This window comes from Erythrolamprus reginae, chromosome 9 (assembly GCF_031021105.1).
Source record: "Erythrolamprus reginae isolate rEryReg1 chromosome 9, rEryReg1.hap1, whole genome shotgun sequence".
Lineage (NCBI taxonomy): Eukaryota > Metazoa > Chordata > Lepidosauria > Squamata > Dipsadidae > Erythrolamprus > Erythrolamprus reginae.
The window spans coordinates 13904063-13929095 of record NC_091958.1 but is presented as its reverse complement, the minus strand read 5'-3'; the positions used below and the strand labels follow the sequence as shown (position 1 = coordinate 13929095).

General features: G+C 40.4%; 2 protein-coding genes across 3 annotated transcripts in view; both read left to right on the top strand.

Annotated features, from left to right (window-relative positions):
- The first annotated feature begins 1033 nt into the window (after nucleotides 1-1033).
- Nucleotides 1034-21020, top strand: LOC139171887 (C-signal-like). Of its 2 annotated transcripts, XM_070760380.1 has the most exons (9): nucleotides 1054-1122; nucleotides 1952-2097; nucleotides 3767-3818; nucleotides 11274-11397; nucleotides 14466-14517; nucleotides 14626-14813; nucleotides 16148-16306; nucleotides 19081-19188; nucleotides 20841-21020. In XM_070760380.1, the coding sequence occupies exons 3-9, from the start codon at nucleotides 3784-3786 to the stop codon at nucleotides 20952-20954; spliced, it is 780 nt and encodes a 259-aa protein (XP_070616481.1). In that variant the 5' UTR covers nucleotides 1054-1122; nucleotides 1952-2097; nucleotides 3767-3783; the 3' UTR covers nucleotides 20955-21020. The 2 variants fall into 2 exon arrangements, with proteins under 2 accessions (XP_070616482.1, XP_070616481.1); XM_070760381.1 differs by lacking the exon at nucleotides 1952-2097 and having other exon boundaries at nucleotides 1034-1122.
- A 1897-nt stretch (nucleotides 21021-22917) lies between these two features.
- Nucleotides 22918-25033, top strand: part of LOC139171888 (C-signal-like) — a 13760-nt gene continuing 11644 nt past the window's right edge. The window contains exon 1 of the mRNA XM_070760382.1: nucleotides 22918-23136. Coding sequence (XP_070616483.1) covers nucleotides 22981-23136 — 156 coding nt within the window. The 5' untranslated portion in view covers nucleotides 22918-22980. The remainder of the gene's footprint in view (nucleotides 23137-25033) is intronic.

Below are 25033 nucleotides of genomic sequence, written 5' to 3'. Positions count from 1 at the left end.
TCTAAGGGGAAAATGTTGTGGGTTAGGGGTTGACACTACTGAGTCAGGTAATGAGTTCCATGCTTCGACAACTTGGTTGCTGAAGTCATATTTTTTACAGTCAAGTTTGGAGCTATTAATATTAAGTTTGAATCTGTTGCGTGCTCTTGTGTTGTTGTGGTTGAAGCTGAAGTGGTCATTGACAGGTAGAATGTTGCAGCATATGATTGATATTGATATTCTTCCTATCAATGATGGTTGTAATTTGTTCCATTTTTCTAAATCTATTTTTATTTGGTTTGCCAATTTTATATAATTATCTTCTTTTATAGATGAGCATCTGTTGGTTGAATTTATTCCCAAATATTTAATTTTCTTTGTTCTTTTAAGGCCTAATTTTATTTCTAATTCTTCTCCATGTCTCAAACCAGAAGCCTGGGCTACCTGTTCAAATTATTTTTTAGAATCTAATTTTTCAACATTCATGCACAGAAACAAATCCTTATACATCCATGTAAAATCTTATTTAAAAAGGAAGATAAAAAGGGAGGAATAAACTCTTGTTAGCTAACAGCCAGTTAATTCATTTGTTTGCAAATTCCCCAAAACTCTTTGTAGACAAGCTTCCTATTTTCAACACCTTGATGCTGTCCTCTTTAACTCCACAATTTCAGGTATTTAGGTTGGTGAACATCATAAATCTTAATTGTCATATTTAGATTTGGCTTTGTAGACTTCTTGTTCAGCAGCCATAATATTTTTTTCACCCTGTTAATTAGGTCTCTCCCTTGATTAGAGAGTATATTTCTAAGCATCTTATAAGGTATATCTCCACCCGCCCAACTTCCCTTATTGTTTTGATTGCTCCTTCCAAGCAAAATTGGCGTGGGTGTGACATGCCTCCTAATATTGTCTCCTGTAATGAGAAGAGACACTTGAGCTGAACTTTCAAGCTGGTTAGAAGCTGAAGCCTCGGGTCCTGAACAGATGGCAAAGGCAGCTGACTTCTCTGTTTTCAGCGTCCTGGTGACAGGATCCAATCGGGGGATCGGTCTGGGTCTGGTGAAGAGGTTCCTGGAGTTGCCCTGCCCACCCAAATGGGTCTTTGCTACAAGCCGTGATTTGGAGGGGGAGAAAAGCGAGGTAAGAATCACTTACCATAGAATGAGGTAGTAAAATCGTGGTGGAGATGTTGAACTGTCACGGGAATGTTGCATATTTAGTAGATCTTCAGTGATTTGTGGCCTGTTGACTACTTCTCCATCCAGTTTAGGTTTACAGTCTGCCTGTTATGGTCAAGTGCCGAAGTCTTCAAACTTGGCAGCTTTAAGACTTGTGGATTTCAACTCCCAGAATTCTCCAGCCAGCATAGTCCACAAGTCTTAAAGTTGCCAATTTTGGGAAGCTCTGGTCAAATGAATCTCGTACATTCCAGAAGAAATGTGACTCTGGTATTTGCTAGGTTCATGCTAAACCATAAATTATGGCTTATTTGAATTATGTTACTCTCCATGCCCTAGTGGCTGGGATCTAAACAAACAACATGGCATGGGGCTTTGCCCGCAGTGTGATGCTTAGAGGTAATTTATGGCTCAAAAAGATTTCCTGGAACCACACAAAGTGCTATCCTCCTCTGTTTCTTTTAAATCCTTTAATACTATACCTCTGCCATCCTTGAATGCATGCTAAGACACCGAATCACCAACTTCAGTATTATATTTTCAACCTCCGGGGATATTCTGATCTAGACACGCATACACACCCATCACAATCTTCCTTTTCATGGCAAGCAACATGACAAAATGTAAAGTACGAGCTAATTCTATATTTCTTTTATAGGAAATATAATATATCACCTTTTCTCCCCCTCCCTGTCTTAAAATTTAATTAACTTTAGATACCATTGTATTTTAATTCCTTTTCAACTATGTAATCAGTGTGGGATTATTATTTTTTCTTTTCTTTGGTGTAGTTTATATTTTCCTGTTATTAAAGCAAAGCAACACAACGCAGACGAGAGCAACAAGCAATACTCAATACTCAATCAAAGAAATTAATGAAAAACGTTGTGTCTATGGAAACAATCTTTTTTTTTGCATCTCACCCTCACTCTGCTTTGTGAGTAACATTCCTAAAAAGTCAGTATGTGTGATTAAATATGTTTCCTACTAAAGCAGTGGCAACTTTAAGACTTGTGGACTTCTACTCCCAGAATTCTCCAGCCAGCCATGGAGAATTCTGGGAGTTGAAGTCCACAGGTATTAAAGTTGCCAATTTTGAAGACCTCTGTACAAAAGGAATGTTTTGGCATCTGCAATCTAAACCAAGGCAAGCTAATAACACTCACTTAGAATTTGAAATGTGCCCCGGTGCTGACCTAGGAACCCTGGTTTAGAGTTGGGTGGAAACAAAGCAAATACCATGGCTAAAAATCTTAGCTACCTATCGTTAGCCTTCTGTAATGGTGAATCTTTGGTTAAATTTTTATTTATTTATTTACATTTATTCAACAAATCTACAAAACAGTGAAATGAAATTGACCTAATCTCCCCTCCCCTATGTGGCAAAAAAATACAAATGGGCTTGTAATTGCAAATACGTTCTAAGTTTATATGATTTTATAAAGCTTTAAAAGAGGAAGCTAACTTTTCCATAGTCATCAAACCAGTCTTTCCATGAGGGAAAGATAATAAGACATTTTTCTGATGGAGAGATTGTATAATTATCTCAAAAATGATAGGTGACACATGTCTAGAACTCAATCCTTAATTCTGATCAATGGTCTTTTGCAGTAGATAATAATAATAATAATAATAATAATAATAATAATAATAATAATAATAATAATAATAATTAGATTTATATGCTGCCCCTCTCCGAAGACTCGGAGTGGCTCACAACAAAATACAAAGCACAAATCTAATATTAAAAACAATTATAAAAACCTATTCTAAAAACAGTCATACCATCCAAACAAACCATACATAAAATGAGACCGCTAAGGGTCAATTAAGTCCCCCAAGCCTGGCAGCATAGGTGGGTTTTCAGTAGTTTGCGAAAGGCAAGGAGGGTGGGGGCAGTCCTGATCTCCGGGGGGGAGTTGATTCCAGACGGCCGGGGCTGCCACAGAGAAGGCTCTGTGTGATCATCATTTCTCCAGCTGACAAGGTTGAAAGCTGAAGTGGGTTTGAAGAAAGATTCTTGAGGAAGCCCAACCTGGGTTGGGTCATACCGACTGGGCATTAAGCTATATGGCGGTTAGTTAACATGTGTTTTGTTGATTTAATAATAATGAATAAAAAGGAATGGGTAAAAGTTCCCTTGCACATATGTGCTACTCGTTCCTGACTCTAGGGGGCAGTGCTCATCTCCATTTCAAAGCTGAAGAGCCAGAGCTGTACAAAGACATCTCTGTGGTCATGTGGCTGGCATGACTCAACGCCAAAGGTGCATGGAGCACTATTAGCTTTCCACCAAAGTGGCCCCCATTTTTCTACTTGCATTTTTACATGCTTTTAAATGGCTAGGTGGGCAGAAGCTGGGACAAGTAACGGGAGCTCTCCCCATTACACAGCAGTAGGAATTCGAACCACTGAACTGCTGACCTTTCTGATCGACAAGCTCGGCGTCTTACACACTGAGCTACCGCGTCCCTCCCTAATAATGAATGCCTGTTGTCGAATGCTTTCCTTTTGCATTTGTTCTCTTTGAGGACCGAAGTAATTGCCTATTTCTTGACCATAACTGGGAGTTTATGATGCAAAATTATGAACTTTTTCTCCTCCAGGAGGTAAGGGAGTTGTCATGCAAGCATCTAAATCTGGTGGTGTTGCAATTAGGTAAGTTTTGTATGTCAAGTGCAAACGGGGCTAATTTTGTACTTTATAAATGCCCAGAGCACCAGCTAGCAAGTAATGGCTGAGTTCACTAGAGATTCTTTGAGGTTGGCTAATCTTCTCTAACCAGAATTACATTCTTTGAAGGGTGTATTAAGATCATAATGTTGGAGTTGCAACAATCTGTTGAATAAATAGGGAGAAAAATCACTTGCAACCCCAATGGAATGGTCCTGGTTTATTTGAGCAGAAAAACCTTAAGTTAGATTAGATTAGATTTATTGGATTTATATGCCACCCCTCTCCGCAAACTCGGGGCGGCTTTGATTTATAAAAACCTCTGCATGTCATAATAATAATAATAATAATAATAATAATAATAATAATAATAAGCATACATTAGCTGACTATGTGAAGGAGAGCAAAGAGTCAACGTTGATGGAGGTCAACAATAGGAAGCTTCTCAAGGTGAAGCAAACTAAGGACCAGTACAGAAAAACTATAACTAAATGTCATATGGACAGTTGGCGGGACAAAGCATTGCATGGCCAGTTCTTGGAGAAGATTGAAGGCAAAGTGGATAAAGAAAAGACCTAGTCATGGCTTACAAGTGGAACACTCAAAAAGGAGACAGAAGGACTGATACTGGCGGCACAAGAGCAGGCCATTAGAACAAATGCTGTCAAAGCCGGAATTGAAAAATCAACGGACGATCCAAACTGCAGACTCTGTAAAGAAAAAGACGAAACAATCGATCACATACTCAACTGCTGCAAAAAGATCGCACAGACTGACTACAAGCATAGACATGATGATGTGGCACAGATGATCCACTGGAACTTGTGCCGGAACGACCATTTCCCAGTGGCAAAGAACTGGTGGGATCATAAGCCCGAAAAAGTGGTCAAAAATGAGCAAGCAAAACTACTGTGGGACTTCCGACTTCAGACTGACTGAATTCTGAAGCATCACACACCAGACATCCTGATTGTGGAGAAAAAGAAAGTATGGATCATCGACATCGCAATCCCAGGGGACAGCAGAATTGAGGAGAAGCAGCTAGAGAAATTAGTGAAATGTGAAGATCTAAAAATCGAACTGCAACGACTCTGGCATAAGCCAGTGAAAGTGGTCCCAGTGGTACTTGGCACGCTGGGCGCAGTGCCAAAGGATCTCAGCGGACATTTGAATCTCCATCTGTCAATTGCAAAAGGCCGCTTTACTGGGATTGGCAAACATAACTCGCCGCTACATCACGCAGTCTTAGGTGCTTGGGAAGCACCCGACTGGTGATGAAATACGAAATCCAGCATAGTGATCTCGTTTGCTGTGTTGTATTGACATAATAATAATTTATTAGATTTGTATGCCGCTCCTCTCCGAAGACTCGGGGCGGCTCACAACACAATACACAATGTACAAATCCAATATTAAAAACCAGATTAAAACCCTTATCATAAAAACTAATCACACAACCCAAGCAAACTATCACAAATCATAGTAGCTAAGGAGAATATCAACTTCCCCAAGCTTGGCGACATAGGTGGGTTTTTAAGAGCTTGCGAAAGGCAAGGAGGGTGGGGGCACTTCTAATCTCCGGGGGGAGTTGATTTCAGAGGGCCGGGGCAGCCACAGAGAAGGCTCTTCCCCTCGGTCCCGCCAGAGGGCATTGCTTAGTCGACGGGACCCGGAGAAGGCCAACTCTGCTGGGATTCGTGCGGCAGAAGGTGGTCCCGAAGGTATGTATTATTTTAATCTAGAATGTTGCACGGATTTAGCCCATTGGGCTTTATTCTGTAGGTTTTGATTCTAAAGAGATAACTTGAGTTTAATGTGCAAAGACAGCCTGTCTCAGAGCCTGCTTCTGATTCAACAAAGAGCAAGACTCCCATTTTCTGGGAATCATAACATAATTTCTAGGCAATACTTTGGAGAGTTGCTGCTTATATTTTAATGTCCTTAATGGAGGCCATGCTGTAAACCAGGGCTCTCCAACCTTGGCAATTTTAAGACTTGTGGACTTCAACTCCCAGAGTTCCTCAGCCAGCAAATCCCTGGAACAAACTTCCAGCAGACGTGGTAGATAAATCCACAGTAACTGAATTTAAACATGCCTGGGATAAACATATATCCATCCTAAGATAAAATACAGAAAATAGTATAAGGGCAGACAAGATGGACCATGAGGTCTTTTTCTGCCGTCAGACTTCTATGTTTCTATGTTTCTATTATGGTCTGGGTGCAACTGATTCTTTAAACCTTATGAGATGCTTCTTTGTGGTAGCCGGAAATCAGCGTGGAAGAGAGCACACAAGGCATCGTGACTATGCTGTCGAAACTTTCTGAGGAAGACAACGGGGCCTTTCTGGATTGGTTGGGTCGTCGAGTTCCCTGGTGATCCATTGGTCTCACCTCAGCCTAATGTTATTGGTTTGTAACACACTGAGGGGTGATGGGTCCTTCAATAAACTGCTTTCTGTCACGAAAGTCCTCATCTTGTCCTTTCCTTTCTTTCACAAAAAATAATGCAATCATGAAGGACCAATGAAGACTGTTTTCAGTTTGGAAGTTGGGAAGACTGGTTCCACAAATGTCACCAAATTAAGATGACCAATTTTTTTTTACAATGAAAGGGAGGACGGAAAAAAATTAAGAAAAAAGTACAATGTAAATAAGCGAAACATTTATGTCATTATGAATAAATAAAATTAATAATTAAAACTAAAACTTTAATAACAAAAGCGACAAAACTTTACTAAATCTGTATTTAAATTATTTTACACTTGTGTGGAAAACAGTGTTGTATAAAATTGAATTAATGAATTAATAAAACGTGAACTGTACTTAACTGAGTATAATATTCACTGAGAAAGAAATCATGTCGTATTTACGTTAGAAGTAAACACGAAGTATAATATAGAGGCAAGCCATAGAAATCTAAGTGTTAGTGGTATTCATCCCAGAACAATGTAAATGGCAAGGATGAACTTTTTTTAAAAAAATAAATAGATTAACAAATCTAAACCTTTTGCCAGGTTTAAAAATGAAACAGTGAAAAATAAGGTAACCTTTTAATCACTTCCGAATTATTTCAAATATCTATGGAATGGAAGTTTGATGCTGAAACAAATATAGATTTTAGGGTCCCAGATAGCCCTGAATGAAGGTTATTGCAAAACATGGAATTATACTTAGCAAAGAGGAGGGGGCTGAACAGGCGGACGGGGGAGAGGAAAGTCAGGAATGGGATGAAGGAGAACAGCATGAGAGCCCCGGGGGGGGGGGGCCTCTCCCCAGCCAGTAGCTTGGAGTCATTAGGTGATGAAGCACAAGCCGTCATTGTCATGGGACAGAGACGTTCAGATCAGAGAAAGGAGCAATTAAAGAAGTATTATCAGCACTGAATTAGGAACAGCTGGGCTTGGGTGTGGTCCTCCTTAGCAGGGTTTAAAAGGCAGGCAAGCCCTTGAAGCCATGTGGAGTGTTATCAATTGGAGATACGGTGTCCTGGCTTGTGGCCCAGCAGTTTGGAAGACCCGTGGGAGGTGTAGGTCTGCTATCTACAGCCTCGGCTTGGCAGCAAGAATCCTGTATTGCTGCATGGACTTTTGCCTTCGTGGATATATCTGAAGATACAGCATTTTCCTGTTTGTAAGGACATTTTCTGTTACCTGTGTTTTTCTTGAATTTTATAAACTGCCTTTGCCTTTTACCGGTGTGTTTGGCTTCTCTTTTTGGGTTGGTATTGGCTTCCGGAGTGACCCAGACAGAACATATACTGTACTTCCAACATTCAGGATCTTCAGAATCCAATTACTGTCACAGTAAAGAAAAAAAAAGTTGGCTTCCATAATCTTAGATTAGCTTCTTATATCTCCTGCTTATTTAGCATATTGAAACTAAGCACCAGCACTTTAATTTCCTTTGTATTCTAGAGATGTTTATCTGATAATAAAAGCAAGCAAATTCGATACCTTTTATATTACATGCTTAAAACCCTAAAGGTTCATTTCAGGTTTTAGTTTAGGACATTTCACAGACACTTGCACTTTTCGGATTACGTTTGTTCTTTATGAGTAGCATATAACATACAGATACTGTATTTTGTGTTCAGACAGGCTTTGAGTAGGGAAACTAATTAGTGCAATTACTGAGCGCATTTTCAATAAGTTGGAGGTGACTCTATTTAAATGTCTGATATTCTTTTGGGTTGGTTCCCTATTTTGAGCTCTGGGCCTATTTGCTTATTTGCTTGATTTATTTCCTATTTTAATTTTGGTACTGCTCAATTCCAAACAATTTTGGGTGGCTTATAGTATATCGCCAAAAAAGCTTCTAGAGTTGTTAACCTGATCCTACGCAGCTTCTGCTCAGGCAACCTCACTCTACTCACAAGAGCCTACAAAACCTTTGCCAGACCCATCCTTGAATACAGTTCATCAGTCTGGAACCCATACCACACCTCGGACATCAACACCCTTGAAAATGTCCAAAGACATTTCACCAGAAGAGCCCTTCACTCCTCCACTCGAAACAGAATACCCTACGAAAATAGACTAACAATCCTAGGCCTAGAAAGCCTAGAACTATGACGCCTAAAACATGATCTGAGTATTGCCCACAAGATCATATGCTGCAATGTCTTACCAGTCAATGACTACTTCAGCTTCAACCGCAATAACACAAGAGCACGCAACAGATTCAAACTTAATACGAACCGCGCCAAACTTGACTGTAAAAAATATGACTTCAACAATCGAGTTATCAAAGCTTGGAACTCATTACCAGACTCAATTGTGTCAACCCCTAACCCCCAACACTTCTCCCTTAGACTCTCCATGATTGACCTCTCCAGGTTCCTAAGAGGCCAGTATGGGGGGTACATAAGTGCACTGGTGTGCCTTTCATCCCCTGTCCAATTGTCTTTCCTTTCTTTCACCTATCTTATATATTCTCTTCCTTTCATATATTCTCTCGTCTAAGTTCACTTTCACCCTCTTTTATATTATCACATGTCTATTTTCTTCCTATGTATTTATGTATTGGATAAATGAATAAATAAAAAATAAATAAATAAATATATATATAGTAAGATAGATACAAAGACCATTGGGGAAACTATTAACTGAAGCTTGCCTTGGAAAATCCTTTCCAAGTATTCTTTCAAATTATATTCTTTTTATTTTCTTTGCTGTTCTGCTGGCGTGTCCCAACCGCCCGTTATTACAGGGTAATTAGTCCCAAACAGACACACACCACACGATAGAAGGAAAACAAAAGGACTTTATCAACAGAAAAGCAGAAACAACTCCCTTTTTAAATGTCAAAGGGATTTTCTGGTACACACAAGGCACAGGTTAAAGGCAATCCAATTTCTCACCCAGTAACTGGGAATTCCAAAGTCCAGAAATTCCACACACAGTCTTGAACAGGGAAACTGCAAACCACGATCTTGACGAAACTATGAATCAGATAAACTTCCACGAGGCTAAATCAGCATGCTGCTCTTTTTATCTGTAGCACTAATTACAGCAGCCCCACCCAACCCCAGGTGGCCTCACTTATCTCCTGTAATAATCCTTCAGTTGTTCTCTCCTAAGCATCACTCTACGCATGCGTGGGTCCGTCATAAGTTCTTGTTCAGAATTCGGGGATGATAAGGATGATTGATCTCCTCCTGGGCTGTCTGCCAAACTCCCCTCTTCCCTGTCACTCACACTTCCTTGGTCAGAGGAGACATTTGCCTAGGCATTGTTTTCCATTATAATACAAGATTTCAGATATTGGGGAAGGGCAGGGAGATGGTTTATAACAACCCAAATGAGTTTTGGGAATGGCTTGAACCTTTTGGAGACATATACAGTACTAATGATACTAAGTTGGCAGAAATAGCTAATACCCCAGAGGACAGACTTGGGCCCTATCTAATACACTTAAAATGAAATTCAGTGCTGAGAAAAGTAAAGTCCTAGATTTAGGTAAGAAAAACCAAAAATATACCTACATCTAAACTGAGTGAAACCACACTCAACAGCAGGGATCTTGGAATCTTAGTAGCCAACCAGCTAAACATGAGCCAGCAGTGTGTAGCAGCAGCCAAAAAGGCAAACACAATCCTAAATTGCATGATTAGAGGGATACAATCTAGGACTAGGGTGGTATTAATACCATTCTATAAAGCTTTCGTTAGACCACACCTAGAGTGCTGCATCCAGTTTTGGTCACTACACTACAAAAAAAGACATTGAAACTCTAGAGTAAGTGCAGAGGAGAGTAACCAGGATGATTAGACTATACCATATGAAGAGCAGTTACAAGAACTGGGCATGGCCAGTCTTGTGAAGAAAAGGAGAAGGGGGTCAGGCTGTTTTCCAAAGCACCAGAAGGCCAGACAAGGAACAATGGATGGAAACTGACCAAGGAGAGATTCAAGGTGGAAATAAGGAAAAACGTTCTGACGGTGAGAGCGATCAACCAGTGGAACAGCTTTCCTGTGGAGGTGGTGAGAGCACCAACAGTTGAGACTTTCAAGAGGAGATTGTACGGCTATTTGTCTGAAATGGTATAGGGACTCTTGTCTGAGCAGGGGGTTGGACTAGATGACCTATAAGGTCCCTCCCAACTTCAGTCATCAATCTGTCTGTCTGTCTTTCTGTCCCTATCTATCTATCTATCTATCTATCTATCTATCTATCTATCTATCTATCTATCTATCTATCTATCTATTATTATTATTATTATTATTATTATTATTATTATTATTATTATTTAGATTTGTATGCCGCCCCTCTCCGCAGACTCGGGGTGGCTCACAACAATAACAAAGACAATGTAAGAACAAATCTAATAATTTAAAAAGACAATGTAAGAACAAATCTAATAATTTAAAAAGCACTAAAAACCCATTATTAAAAAGCAAGCATACACAAACATACCTACCTACCTACCTACATTTATCTATCTATCTATCTACCTACCTACCTTATCTATCTATCTATCTATCTATCTATCTATCTACCTACCTACCTATCTATCTATCTACCCTCCTACCTACCTATATCTGTCTGTCTATCTATTTTTTAACATAGTTGGTTGTTTTTGATGGTTTCTGTTGTAATTGTTTTGCTATTTGTTTTTTCTATTTTATTTCTGCCCGCTTCCCAGAGTCATGCATTCAAGATGTATACATACACCTACAAAGAAAGAAATCAGGCTTTAAATAAAGCCCCTTGGCCATGTTCCTACCAAATTGGTATCTTGGGTTCAAATAATTTAGAACCTTATCCCCAATGCGTGGATGAAGTTTATTAAAAGGTCTAAATGAGGGTGTTTCCTTTTCCTTATAATTGTCCCTTGTACAACGAGAAGAAGCACTTGAAGCATATCCACAAGAAAGTTGGAAGCAAAAACTGCAGCTCCCAGAGTGATGGCTAAATCAATGGATTTCTCCGTTCACAGTGTCCTGGTGACAGGATCTGACCGGGGGATCGGTCTGGGTCTGGTGAAGAGGTTTCTGGAGCTGCCTTGTCCACCCAGATGGGTCTTTGCTACAACCCTTGATCTGGAAGCAAAAGAAACCAAGGTAAGAATCACTCAATGTAGCAGGATGGTGTGGTGGGGGTAATGTTTAAGATGTTGATGATAAGGTGGGATAACCTAAGAGCTCCTCCCCACTTGTCCATGAAGCTCATGGGTCATTGGCAGGAATCCTGAGTATCTCACAGCCCACATGCCTCCCCCCCCAAGGGTTCTTGGAGGAGAAGGATGGGATAGGATGGGGGGAAGTGGAGTAGAGTAGAATAGAATAGAATAGGAATAGAATAGAATAGAATAAGATTCTTTATTGGCCAAGTGTAATTGGACACACAAGGAATTTGTCTTTGGTGCAGATGCTCTCAGTGTACAAAAAAGAAAAAGATACATTTGTCAAGAATCATGAGGTACAACACTGTCATTCTGTCATAGGGGTCAAATAAGCCCCGACTCTCTGGAACCAGCTCTCCCCGGAGATTAGAACTGCCTCCACCCTCCTTGCCTTCCGTAAACTCCTTAAAACCCACCTTTGCCGCCAGGCATGGGGGAATTGAGATATCTCCCCCGGGCCTATACAATTTATGTATGGTATGTTTGTATGTATGTTTGATTAAAAATGGGGTTTTTAAAATGTTTTTTAAATTATTAGATTTGTTATGAATTGTTCTATTGCTGTTGTGAGCCGCCCTGAGTCTACGGAGAGGGGCGGCATACAAATCTAATAAATAAATGAATGAATGAATGAATGAATGAATGAATAAATAAATAAATAAATAAATAAATAAAAATCTAATAAATTTGGGCTTAGCTAGTCTAGAGAAACATCAGATTGTTGGGGGGCAATAGGGTGACTCTCTGTAAACCAGTTAGAGAGGGCTGCAAAGCCCTGTGAAGCGGTATATAAGTCTAAATACTATTGCTATTGCTATGGGGCTGCCCTTGAAGTCCATCTACCTGTTACAACTGGTGCAATATGTATTGATGTGTGAAGCTTGAGATCTTTGAAGATTTGCTGATAATCCACAGTTCTCCGTGAGCCACACCAACTTCCAATTTTGTTGCAGCTGCCATTTAAACAGCTGGTTATCTCCTTTAAAGCTCTGACAGGTTTTTATTACAGAACTACCTCTCCCTGGAGGTTTTTCCCTATCCTTCCAGTGAGTGTGCTCCAGGTCTGTTCCTTTTTAAAGGTCACCAGGCAGGATTTAGGAAGTCTATGAAACTAGACTTAGGCTTTCAAAGATATGCAGAGACCATTGAAGGAGAGGAAGAAGCCAACTTTATTCCATAAGCGAATGCATCAAAAGTCTCCAAGCAATCCCTTCGATACAATCCAATACAATCCTTCTTCTTCCCAGCCAGCTTTCTTATAGGAACGTTATCTCTATGCAACTTTTGCTATCTACACGTGCAGTTTACATGGTCAGTCATACACACAGAACAATAAGCATTCATGATGTTACAAAATGCAAGGGCAAATCTTGGCAGTAAGCTTTGAGGTGTCAGTAAATGCACTCCCTGTTACATTTTGCTACAAGCTAGAATTTCCCCTGGCCAGAATTATTCCCAGGCCTTGAGACCTACTCAGAGCTCCGTGGTTGCAAAGCAACATGTAGACATTGCTACATGGAAAACTATTCGTTTGGAGACACTGGGAGTTTTTGAGGCTTGTATTGCCTCTTTATGTTTGAACTGATGTTTCAATGAGATGCCCAGAGTTCTCGTCTATAAGATGGATGGCCTTACTACTACTACTATTACTACAACAACAACAACAACAACAACAACAACAACAACAACAACAACAGAATTTGAAGGGACCTTGGAGGTCTTCTAGTCCAACCCTCTGCTTAGGCAGGAAACCCTATACAGTGATACCTCATCTTACAAACACCTCGTCATACAAACTTTTCGAGATACAAACCCGGGGTTTAATATTTTTTTGCCTCTTCTTACAAACTATTTTCATCTTACAAACCCACTGCCGCCACTGGGATGCCCCGCCTCCGGACTTCCGTTGCCAGCAAAGCGCCTGTTTTTGCACTGCTGGGATTCCCCTGAGGCTCCCCTCCATGGAAAACCCCACCTCCGGACTTCCATGTTTTTGTGATGCTGCAGGGGAATCTCAGCAGGGGAATCCCAGCAGCGCAAAAACGTGTGCTTCACTGGCAACGGAAGTCCGGAGGTGGGGTTTCCCAGCAAGGGGAGGCTCAGCAAAATTGCAGCATCGCAAAAACACAGAGATCCGGAAGTGGGGTTTCGAGGACTTTGGTGTTCTTGCAATGCTGCGATTTCACTGATGCTTCCTTCGCTGGGAAACCCCACCTCCGGACTTCCGTTGCCAGCAAAGCACCCGTTTTTGCGATGCTGGGATTCCCCTGCAGCATAACAAAAACATGGAAGTCCGGAGGTGGGGTTTCCCATGGAGGGGAGCCTCAGCGGAATCCCAGCAGTGCAAAAACAGGCATTTGGCTGGCAAAAGGGTGAATTTTGGGCTTGCACGCATTAATCGCTTTTCCATTGATTCCTATGGGAAACATTGTTTCATCTTACAAACTTTTCACCTTAAGAACCTCGTCCCGGAACCAATTAAGTTTGTAAGACAAGGTATCACTGTACTACTTCAGACAAATGATTATCCAACATCTTCCAGTGTTGGAGCATTCAAAACTTCTGGAATCAATTTGTTCCACTGATTAATTGTTCTGTCAGGAAGCTTCTGCTTAGTTCTAAGTTGCTTCTCTCCTTGTTTAGTTTCCACCCATTGCTTCTTGTTCTACCCTCAGGTGCTTTGAAGAATAGCTTGACTCCCTCTTCTTTGTGGCAACCCCTGAGATATTGTTGCTATCATGTCTCCCCGGTTCTTCTTTTCATTAAACTAGCCATGCCCAGTTCCTGCAACCATTCTTCACCTGTTTTAGCCGTCCAGCCTTCATATGTTTTAGTCTTTCAAATGAATAAATAAATAAATATTTTGTTTGACATGGCTGTTTTGTTCGCTGTTCATTTTGATGTTGCTCTCTGGGAACTGGATTCAATTCATTGCCCTATCAAAATACATTTTAATTCTGAGACAACAAAAAAAACCCTTCACCCCTTTTTCTTCCCCTTCTCCAGGAGATAAAAGATATGGTATGCAGACATCCAAATTTGGTGTTACTGCAACTAGGTAAGGAGCTATTTAGTTGTATGGATTTTCTGAACTTCCATCAAACATCTAATGAACATTGAAGGGCATTTTGTACAGTACATGTTGAAAACTCTCATCATTCCTCAGATGTCACTATTCTTGAGAGCATCCAGGCAGTTTTAAGAGAAGTGGAAAAATGTGTTGGAGACGATGGGTTGACCCTCCTCATCAACAACGCTGGCATTTGGCTCTTTGAAGATCTAGAAAAGGAGAACGCCGCGGATATGCAGACTATATATTCAGTCAACACCATTGGACCACTGCGAATGAGTCAGGTTTGTTTATTCATTAATTTTTTTTGAAACCACATTTGAGCAAAGTACCTTGTATTACAGGGATGCCCAACCTTGGCAACTTTAAGACTTATGAACACTGACTGCCAGCATAGCTGGCTTGGTGAATTCTGGGAGTTGAAGTCCACAAGTCTTAAAGCTGCCAAGGTTGGCTATTATTATTATTATTATTATTATTATTATTATTATTATTATTGTCAGTACAACACAGCAAACGAGATCACTATGCTGGATTTCGTATTTCATCATCAGTCGGGCGCTTCCCAAGCACCTAGGACTGCGTGATGTAGCGGCGAATTATGTTTGCCGATCCCAGTAAAGCGGCCTTTTGCAATTGACAGATGGAGATTTTGTCAATTCCAATGGTTTTCAAATGTCCGCTGAGATCCTTTGGCACTGCGCCCAACGTGCCAAGTACCACTGGGACCACTTTCATGGGCTTATGCCAGAGTCGTTGCAGCTCGATTTTTAGATCTTCGTATTTCACTAATTTCTCTAGCTGCTTCTACTCAATTCTACTGTCTCCTGGGATTGCGATGTCGATGATCCATACTTTCTTTTTCTCCACAATCACAATGTCTGGTGTGTTATGCTTCAGAATTCAGTCAGTTGGAAGTCGGAAGTCCCACAGTAGTTTTGCTTGCTCATTTTCGACCACTTTTTCGGGCTTATGATCCCACCAGTTCTTTGCCACTGGTAAATGGTAGTTCCGGCACAGGTTCCAGTGGATCATCTGTGCCACAGCATCATGTCTATGCTTGTAGTCAATCTGTGCGATCTTTTTGCAGCAGCTGAGTATGTGATCGATTGTTTCATCTATTATTGTTTTATTATTATTATTATTATTATTATTATTATTATTATTATTAATTAGATTTGTATGCCGCCCTTCTCCGAAGACTCAGGGCGGCTCACAAGACACAATATAAAACAATGCGTACAAACAAATCTAATTAGTTAAAAACTACAAGCTAAAAACCCAATATATTAAAATCAATCAACCAGTTCGATCACGTTTAGTAGTCAGGGGGTCTAGATCTAATCGCCCCAAGTCTGATGACATAAGTGAGTCTTGAGACTCTTGCGGAAGGCGAGAAGGGTGAGAGCAGTGTGAATCTCTGGAGGGAGCTGTTTCCAGAGGGCCGGGGCTGCCACAGAGAAGGCTCTTCCCCCTAGACAATAATAAAAATAAATCCAAATAAACGGATAAATAAAATAAATAAATAGAAGACCTTCTGGCTGCACAGCTGATGCACAGCTTTCTGTCCCAAGACTAACTTCATCCCCTTCTCTCTTTTCATCTTGTTCCCTGCAAGGCCTTTCTACCCCTATTGAAGAAGGCAGCCCGGAAAAGCCCCAGGCAAGGGCTGAGCACCAGCAAAGCGGCCATTATCAATATTTCCAGTTCCCTTGGCTCAATGGAGGTTATGCTTATTTGGGAGAAAGCACAAGTAGTTTCATACCGTTGCAGCAAGGTATCTAAAGTGATTTCTGTCTGGATTTGCCCGCACATAGTTGTAACTTCCTTTTTCATTTTTAAAAGAAAAGAATCTTTATTATTTTCTCCATTAAAAACAACAACATGCAAATATATCTACAGAAAAAAATAACATGTAAGAAACTAACAACATACGAGGGTTGCCCAGAAAGTAATGCACCACATTTTTTGTCTTCAACAATTATTTATTGAATACAATGAAACTTACACCACAAGAAAGAATGATGTTTCTTCTACACTCCCTATTTTTCCACGTAATCCCCATCCCATTCTATGGCCTTCCTCCAGCAAGACACAAGGGCTTGTATGCCCTATTGGTACCACTCCTTGTTCTGGTCACGAAAACATTTCTGCACTGTGCGAATCACCTCTAATGGCCTAACTCTCTGTGCCCAGCGACTAACCGTACTTCTGTCGACTGCAGATTCTCCATAAACTGTACACAAAGTTTTATGAACGTTCCCAATAGTTTCTTTCTTCGTACTGAGAAATTCAATGATGACACGCTGCTTGTAACATACATCACTTACAGATGCCGTTTTGAAACACTGCTGCAGCTACGCTATCTGTCTGAAGAAACTCAAAATTTACACACGCACTCCTGACAATTCAAATACTGTAATGTATATCTAAAGTTTCGTATTCGTACCATTACTGTAGGCTGAGGGAAAAAAATGTGGTGCATTACTTTCTGGGCGATTCTCCTATAACATCGCAACAAATACAAACTGGTAAAATAAGTTCATTTTTCTTTAACAGCCTATTACTATTATTTTCTTAACCATTTACATTTGTCAATTCCTATGAATTGAATCACCTATTTCAATTTCAGCATCTATTTCATTTATATTACAAAATTAGATACAGTACTCATATTTTCTTAGCCAATATAGAGTAGAATTCTTTATTGGCCAAGTGTGATTGGACAGACAAAGAATTTGTCTTTGGTGAATATGCTCTCAGTGTACATAAAAGAAAATATACATTTGTCAAGAATCATGAAGTAGAACACTTAATGATTGTCATAGGGGTCAAATAAGCAATCAGGAAACAATATTAATAAAAATCATAAAGATACAAGCAACAAGTTACAGTCATACAGTCATAAGTGGGAGGAGATGGGTGATAGGAATGATGAGAGTGTTGGCAAATACTTCAAAAGAAAAGGATTTAGGGGTAGTGATTTCTGACAGTCTCAAAATGGGTGAACAGTGCAGTCAGGCGGTAGGGAAAGCAAGTAGGATGCTTGGCTGCATAGCTAGAGGTATAACAAGCAGGAAGAGGGAGATTATGATCCCACTATATAGAATGCTGGTGAGACTACATTTGGAATACTGTGTTCAGTTCTGGAGACCTCACCTACAAAAAGATATTGACAAAATTGAATGGGTCCAAAGACGGGCTACAAGAATGGTGGAAGGTCTTAAGCATAAAACGTATCAGGAAAGACTTAATGAACTCAATCTGTATAGTCTGGAGGACAGAAGGAAAAGGGGGGACATGATCGAAACATTTAAATATATTAAAGGGTTAAATAAGGTCCAGGAGGGAAGTGTTTTTAATAGGAAAGTGAACACAAGAACAAGGGGACACAATCTGAAGTTAGTTGGGGGAAAGATCAAAAGCAACATGAGAAAATATTATTTTACTGAAAGAGTAGTAGATCCTTGGAACAAACTTCCAGCAGATGTGGTAGATAAATCCACAGTAACTGAATTTAAACATGCCTGGGATAAACATATATCCATCCTAAGATAAAATACAGAAAATAGTATAAGGGCAGACTAGATGGACCATGAGGTCTTTTTCTGCCGTCAGACTTCTATGTTTCTATGTTTCTATGTTTCTATGTTTCTATGAGAGAAAATCAGTAGTAATAGTAGTACACACTTAGTAAATAGTTTGACAGTGTTGAAGGAATTATTTGTTTAGCAAAGTGATGGCATTTGGGAAAAAACTGCTCTTGTGTCTAGTTGCCTTTCCCTTCTGTCCTCCAGACTATACAGATTGAGTCCATTAAGTCTTTCCTGAAAGGTTTTATGCTTAAGATCTTCCACCATTTTTGTGGCCTGTCTTTGGACCTGTTTATTTATTTATTAAATTTGTATGCCGCCCCTCTTTGTAGACTCGGGGCGGCTCACAGCAGTGATAGAAACAATGTACAATACAAATCTAATAATACGAAGTTAAAAACCCATCATTTAAAAAACAGGCACACAACACACCATACATAAATTATATAGGCCTGGGGAAGATATTTCAATTCCCCCATGCCTGACGGCAGAGGTGGGTTTTGAGAAGTTTATGAAAGGCAGGGAGGGTGGGGGCAATTCTGATCTCTGGGGGGAGTTGGTTCCAGAGGGCCGGGGCCGCCACAGAGAAGGCTCTTCCCCTGTGTCCTGCCAAATGACATTGTTTAGTCAACGGGACCCGGAGAAGGCCAACTTTGTGGGACCTAACCGGTCCCTGAGATATCAATATCTCCAGAACCGAACACAGTATTCCAAATGGGGTCTCACCAGTGCTCTATACAGCGGGATCACAATCTCCCTCTTCCTGCTTGTTATACCTCTAGCTATGCAGCCAAGCATTCTACTTGCTTTCCCTACCGCCTGACTGCACTGTTCACCCACTGTTTACTGTGGAGTCACACTGTTCACTGTTCTGGTTTTTCTTTGAAGACGTTTCATTTCTCAACTAAGAAACTTGTTTTCTTATAGTTCTTTCTCCCACCTCTTTTTGCTTATGCAGGCCGCTTTAAACATGCTCACCAAGTGCCAATCACTTGAATATTCAACCAGTGGGATTCTGACGGTAGCCATCCATCCTGGCTTGGTAAATACAAGTCGCAACCCCTACGTAAGTCTTTTAATCTGGAAAAAAGAAATAATGTATTTATCCATGGACCCTGGTGTGTGTGTGTATGGTCTGGGTGAATAATTTAAATTATATGCCCTACAATAATTTTTTTTAAAAAAGAACAATAGGCGCAGGAAAGGAAAAAAAGAAGAGAAAAGAAAGAAAAAACAAAAATATAGCAAAGGGGGAAAATCAATTTCTGCTTAGGGTCTAAGGCGGGTTTCACATGTTCTAGTGTATGACAGATTTCAAAGAGGTGGTTTGTTGAAAACTGGGAAAGATAATTTGCTAACTTGATAAAATATGTTTTGGTTTGCAAAGTATGCTTGCCTTAGTTTCATTGAATTTATTCAATTCACTCAAATGTAAGGATTTATGGAATACATTGTACTTGATCACAGAGGCTGCATTCATATACCTTTGCAAAGGCAATCAATCAACATTTGATTGACCAGTTTTATACAGCTGATTGACCAGTTTTAGACAGTCAATGAAGCAGTGGAAGTGATGTGCCGGTGCCTGGAGGCTGTTGGGGTCTGGATGGGTGTAAACAGACTCCAACTCAACCCGGATAAGACGGAGTGGCTGTGGGTTTTGCCTCCCAAGGACAATTCCATCTGTCCGTCCATAACCTTGGGGAGGGAATTATTGACCTCCTCAGAGAGGGTCCGCAACTTGGGCGTCCTCCTCGATCCACAGCTTACATTAGAGAAACATCTTTCAGCTGTGGAGAGGGGGACGTTTGCCCAGGTTCGCCTGGTGCACCAGTTGCGGCCCTATCTGCACCGGGACTCATTGCTCACAGTCACTCATGCCCTCATCACCTTGAGATTAGACTACTGTAATGTTCTCTACATGGGGCTACCTTTGAAAAGTGCTCGGAAACTTCAGATCGTGCAGAATGCAGCTGTGAGAGCAATCATGGGCATTCCTAAGTATGCCCATGTTACTCCACCACTCCGCAGTCTGCATTGGTTGCCGATCAGTTTCCGGTCACAATTCAAAGTGTTGGTCATTACCTATAAAGCCCTTCATGGCACCGGACCAGGATATCTGTGAGAATGCCTTCTGCTGCACAAATCCCAGTGGCCGGTTAGGTCCCACAGAGTTGGCCTTCTCCGGGTCCCGTCGACTAAACAATGTCGTTTGGTGGGTCCCAGGGGAAGAGCCTTCTCTGTGGTGGCCCCGACCCTCTGGAACCAGCTCCCCCCAGAGATTAGAACCTGCTCCCACCCTCCTTGCCTTCCGTAAACTCCTTAAAACCCACCTCTGTGGTCAGGCATGGGGAAATTGAGACACCTCCCCCGGGCCTATACAATTCATGAATGGTATGTTTGTGTGCATGTCTGCTTTAATAACGGGGTTTTTTTGTAATGTTTTTAAATTATTAGATTTGTCTTGAATTGTCCTATTGTTGTTGTGAGCTGCCCCAAGTCTACGGAGAGGGGTAGCATACAAATCAAATGAATGAATGAATGAATGAACGAATGAATGAATGAATAAATAAATAAATAATAAATCATTCTCTATACTAGAATATTGAATATTTATTATCAAGGAGTCCAACTAGATTCTGCTGTTTTGCTTAAGTGAGAATTCTGAGCTGGGCAGGACTGGTTCTTTAAATCTTATGAGATCTTTCTTTGTGGCAGCCGGAAATCACTGTGGAAGAGAGCACTCAAGGCATCGTGAATGTCCTATCTACACTTTCCGAGGAGGATAACGGGACCTTTCTGGATTGGTTGGGTCGTTGTGTTCCCTGGTGATCCATCAGTCTCACTCTTATGTCATCAGTTCATAATCCACTGAGAGGCGATGGGCCCTTTAATAAACTGCTTTCTGTCATTAAAATCTTGTTCTTGTTCTTTCTTTTCTTACACAAAACTTCAAACATCCACTTATATAGCAGTACCTCAGTACTCATTGTTAATTGGTTCTTGGCAGTGAAGGACTGCAAAAAATTTTAATACCTACGTATCTTGTGGGTGTGGCTTGCTGGCCATGTGGCCAGTGGGAGTGGCTTGACAATCATATGACCCGGGGGTGGCTTAAAGGTCATGTGACTGGCTTAAAGGTGGCCAACTTGACGTCACTCACGTCAAGGGTTTGGGTTAGGGTTAGAGTGCCTGGCCTCTCCTCTCCTCAAAGAGATACATTTCCCTATCTATTTACTATTACAGAATATCCAAAATATAATATTTAATTCTATGTATATATGCCATATGTGTGCATACATATTACATGCAGGCACACTAAAATATACATTATCTACTATATAATCTGTATCATTAAAAAATATTTTTGTAAAGAAAAAAGTGATAGAACTATGTAGGACCAATGGCAACTGTTTGGAGTTGGGAGGTTGGGAAGCCTGACTCTACAAGTGTAACAAAATAGATATTTAGGGTCACATATGCAATGTCAATGTGTGAAATGAAGATAACCCCATATCTCAAGCCAGAAGCATGGTCTATTCCTTTCAACTGTTTTTTAGAATGTATTTTTTCAATACGCACACCTACATAAACAACTCTTTGTACATCCATACAATATCTTACAAGTAGTTCAACTCAGGGGTTGCCACAAAGAAGAGCGGAGTCAAGCTATTCTCCAAAGTACTTGAAGGTAGGACAAGAAGCAATGGGTGGAAACTAAACAAGGAGAGAAGCAACTTAGAACTAAGGAGAAATTTCCTGAAAGTTAGAATAATTAATCGGTTTGAATAACTTGTCTCCAGAAGTTGTGAATGTTCCAATACTGGAAGTTTTTAAGCAGACGTTGGATAACCATTTGTCTGAAATAGTGCAGAGTCTCCTGCCTAAGTTCGGGGTTGGACTAGAAGACCTCCAAGGTCCCTTCAAACTTTGTTATTCTAAAAAAAAAAAAAAACATATATTCTGTAGGTCAGTAGCTTGTCGTCCTTCTTCTTTCTATAGCAACTAAATTAGTTGTGGGGGCCACCCAGAATCTCTGAGAGTTAGCAGCAATCAAATTCAATAAGAAACAATGTTTTTCTTTTTTATTTATTTATTTTATTTATTAGATTTGTATGCCGCCCCTCTCCGAAGACTCGGGGCGGCTAGCAACAATAAAAAAGACAATGTAACAAATCTAATATTAAAAAATAATCTAAAACCCCCCAATTTAAGAGACCAATCATACAAACAAGCATACCATGTATAAATTCTATAAGCCTAGGGGGAAGGGAAAAAAATTCAGTTCCCCCATGCCTGACAACAGAGGTGGGTTTTAAGGAGCTTGCAAAAGGCAAGGAGGGTGGGGGCAACTCTGATATCTGGGGGGAGCTGGTTCCAGAGGGTCGGGGCCGCCACAGAGAAGGCTCTTCTCCTGGGTCCCGCCAAATGACATTGTTTAGTCGACGGGACCCGGAGAAGGCCAACTCTGTGGGAACCTAAATAAAAATAAACTTTATTTATAACACACATAACACAAACAAAACACAAAAGACATTTTAAAAAAGAAGTTGGACAATTTGTGACGTGCCTGTCCCTGTAGTACAACGCTAATAGTGCGTATTTTCTATTGCATAAGTCATATTGACACAATACACATCAAATCACAGCCATTATCTTATGCAGCTGTCTCTTTTTCTTTCCCTTTTTCCTTTTTAAGACCAACCCTCTGACATTTGCTCTTCAAAATTTTCCTCTCTCAAAAATTCCAAAGGTGGGTGTTTCCGGTTCATTATATTGTAATCTCCCATTGTGACAAAGTGCATTTGAAACCAATATTTGAACAAGTCGGAAGCAGAAGCCAAAAGTCCTTGAAGAGATGTCAGAGCCAGTTGATTTCTGCGTTTTCAGCATCCTGGTGACGGGATCCGACCGGGGGATCGGTCTGGGTCTGGTGAAGAGGTTTCTGGAGCTGCCTTCACCCCCCAAATGGGTCTTTGCTACAACCCTGGACCTGGAGGGAGAAGACACCAAGGTAAGAATGAGTTAGCACAGGAGGAGGTGGTAAATAGTGATTATTGAACTGAGGCTGAATGTCAAGTTTGCATTTTGAGCCCCCAAGGAATAATATGACCCATCTACACGTATCTTCTTTACTTTTGTGCCATATCCGTCATCGGACATTGGCGATAATGTTGGCGATCCTATTTTTATTAACAGCTGTGTGAAAAAGTGCTGCTGAGTTTCGTTCAAAACAGTCCCTTAGAATTTTGAAGCCATGATATTTTCACGTCCTTCCTTTTGACTTGTGCAGTATACTTAATTGCTTAAATTCTATTGACTTTGTTTACTGTATATTAACTTCTCTTTGACTGTATAATTATGTTTTTCCCTTTAGCACTGCATGTTTTCTTTTTTCTGATATTCTACAAAAAACACCCCCTTTTTCTCTCTCTAGCATACTTATTTTTATTATATTCAACTCAAAAGAGTCCCCCCCCCAAAAAAAGCAATGCCATCTGAAGCAGAGGAATATAATATGCAGAGAAAAATAGTCAGCAAAATAAATTAAGGCACAGTACAAGAGGAGAAACAGCGAATAGAAGATATAATTAAATCTAATTCACATCAACAAAATTCATGACACCTTTCTCTGATTTTTTTTATCCTTGCAAGTCATTTTTGAGGGCATCCCATAAATTCTCTGCTTCGTGCATTGTATTCCTGCAAAATAAATGTAAGTACATTGATTTGGTTCCTACTAATAGACTATTTTGGCCTTAATTGCCCAGATAAACATTGGCAGCTGTTCCAGATGTGCTAAATGAGGTGGGAACTCTGGTGCTAAGCCATTCGCCAAGATTTACACCAGAATTGACCCTCCCCCCAAATTAACAAAACAGAATAGAATAGAATAGAATTTTATTGGCCAAGTGTGATTGGACACAGAAGGAATTTGTCTTGGTGCATGTGCTCTCAGCGTACATAAAATAAAATATACATTTGTCAAGAATTGTATGGTACGACACTTAATGATTGTCATAGGGGTCAAATAAGCAAAGAAGAAGCAATATTAATAAAAAATCTTAGGATATAAGCAAATGACTTCCTATATTAATTAGCTCTCTTAATCTTCAACACTTGCTGGTCAACTGTATACTGTTTTTATATGTTGTAAGCTGCCCTGAGTTTTAGGAGAAGGGTGGCATATAAATAATAATAATAATAATAATAATAATAATAATAATAATAATAATAATAATAATAATAAGCTATGTGAAGGAGAGCAAAGAGCCAGCATAGATAGAGGTCAACAATAGGAAGCTTCTCAAGGTGAAGCAAACTAAGTACAGAAAAACTGCAACTCAATGTCGTATGGACAGTTGGCGGAACAAAGCATTGCATGGCCAGTTCTTGGAGGAGATTGAAGGCAAAGTGAATAAAGAAAAAACCTGGTCATGGCTTATGTGGAACACTCAAAAAGGAGACAGAAGGACTAATACTGGCTGTACAAGAACAGACCATTAGAACGAATGCGGTCAAAGCCAGAATTGAAAAGTCAACAGACGATCCAAAGTGCAAACTCTATAAAGAAACAGACGAAACAATGCAGCAGAGGCGGAGTAACGATGCGGGCACAGAGCTGGATTTAAAACTGGATCATTTTTATTAATTAAATTAGCATACATTTAATTCAACCTAACAAGGACCCGCAGGGTCAAACAATTACCTCCGGGGCGGAAATGACGTCAGAAAATCTTCCGGGGCAACATATGGGCGTAGCTCCATGCTGATCCAGGTGAAGGGGCCACGCCCTCACCTGGATCCCAGCAATGCGAATGCATGTGGGAGGTCTCGCCGTCTAACCCCTAAAAGGGGATAGAAATGGGCGAGACCCAAAGGCAGGTTCTCCCCAATTGCTCAGATCGTGT

What these genes read in the sequence shown, in the direction of transcription:
- LOC139171887 (XM_070760381.1), top strand. Translation starts at nt 3,784, where the DNA reads ATGCAAGCATCTAAATCTGGTGGTGTTGCAATTAG. An exon ending in TCTGGTGGTGTTGCAATTAG is followed by an intron (nt 3,819 to 11,273) that starts GTAAGTTTTGTA and finishes CTCCGTTCACAG; the next exon opens with TGTCCTGGTGACAGGATCTG. An exon ending in TGGAAGCAAAAGAAACCAAG is followed by an intron (nt 11,398 to 14,465) that starts GTAAGAATCACT and finishes CCCCTTCTCCAG; the next exon opens with GAGATAAAAGATATGGTATG.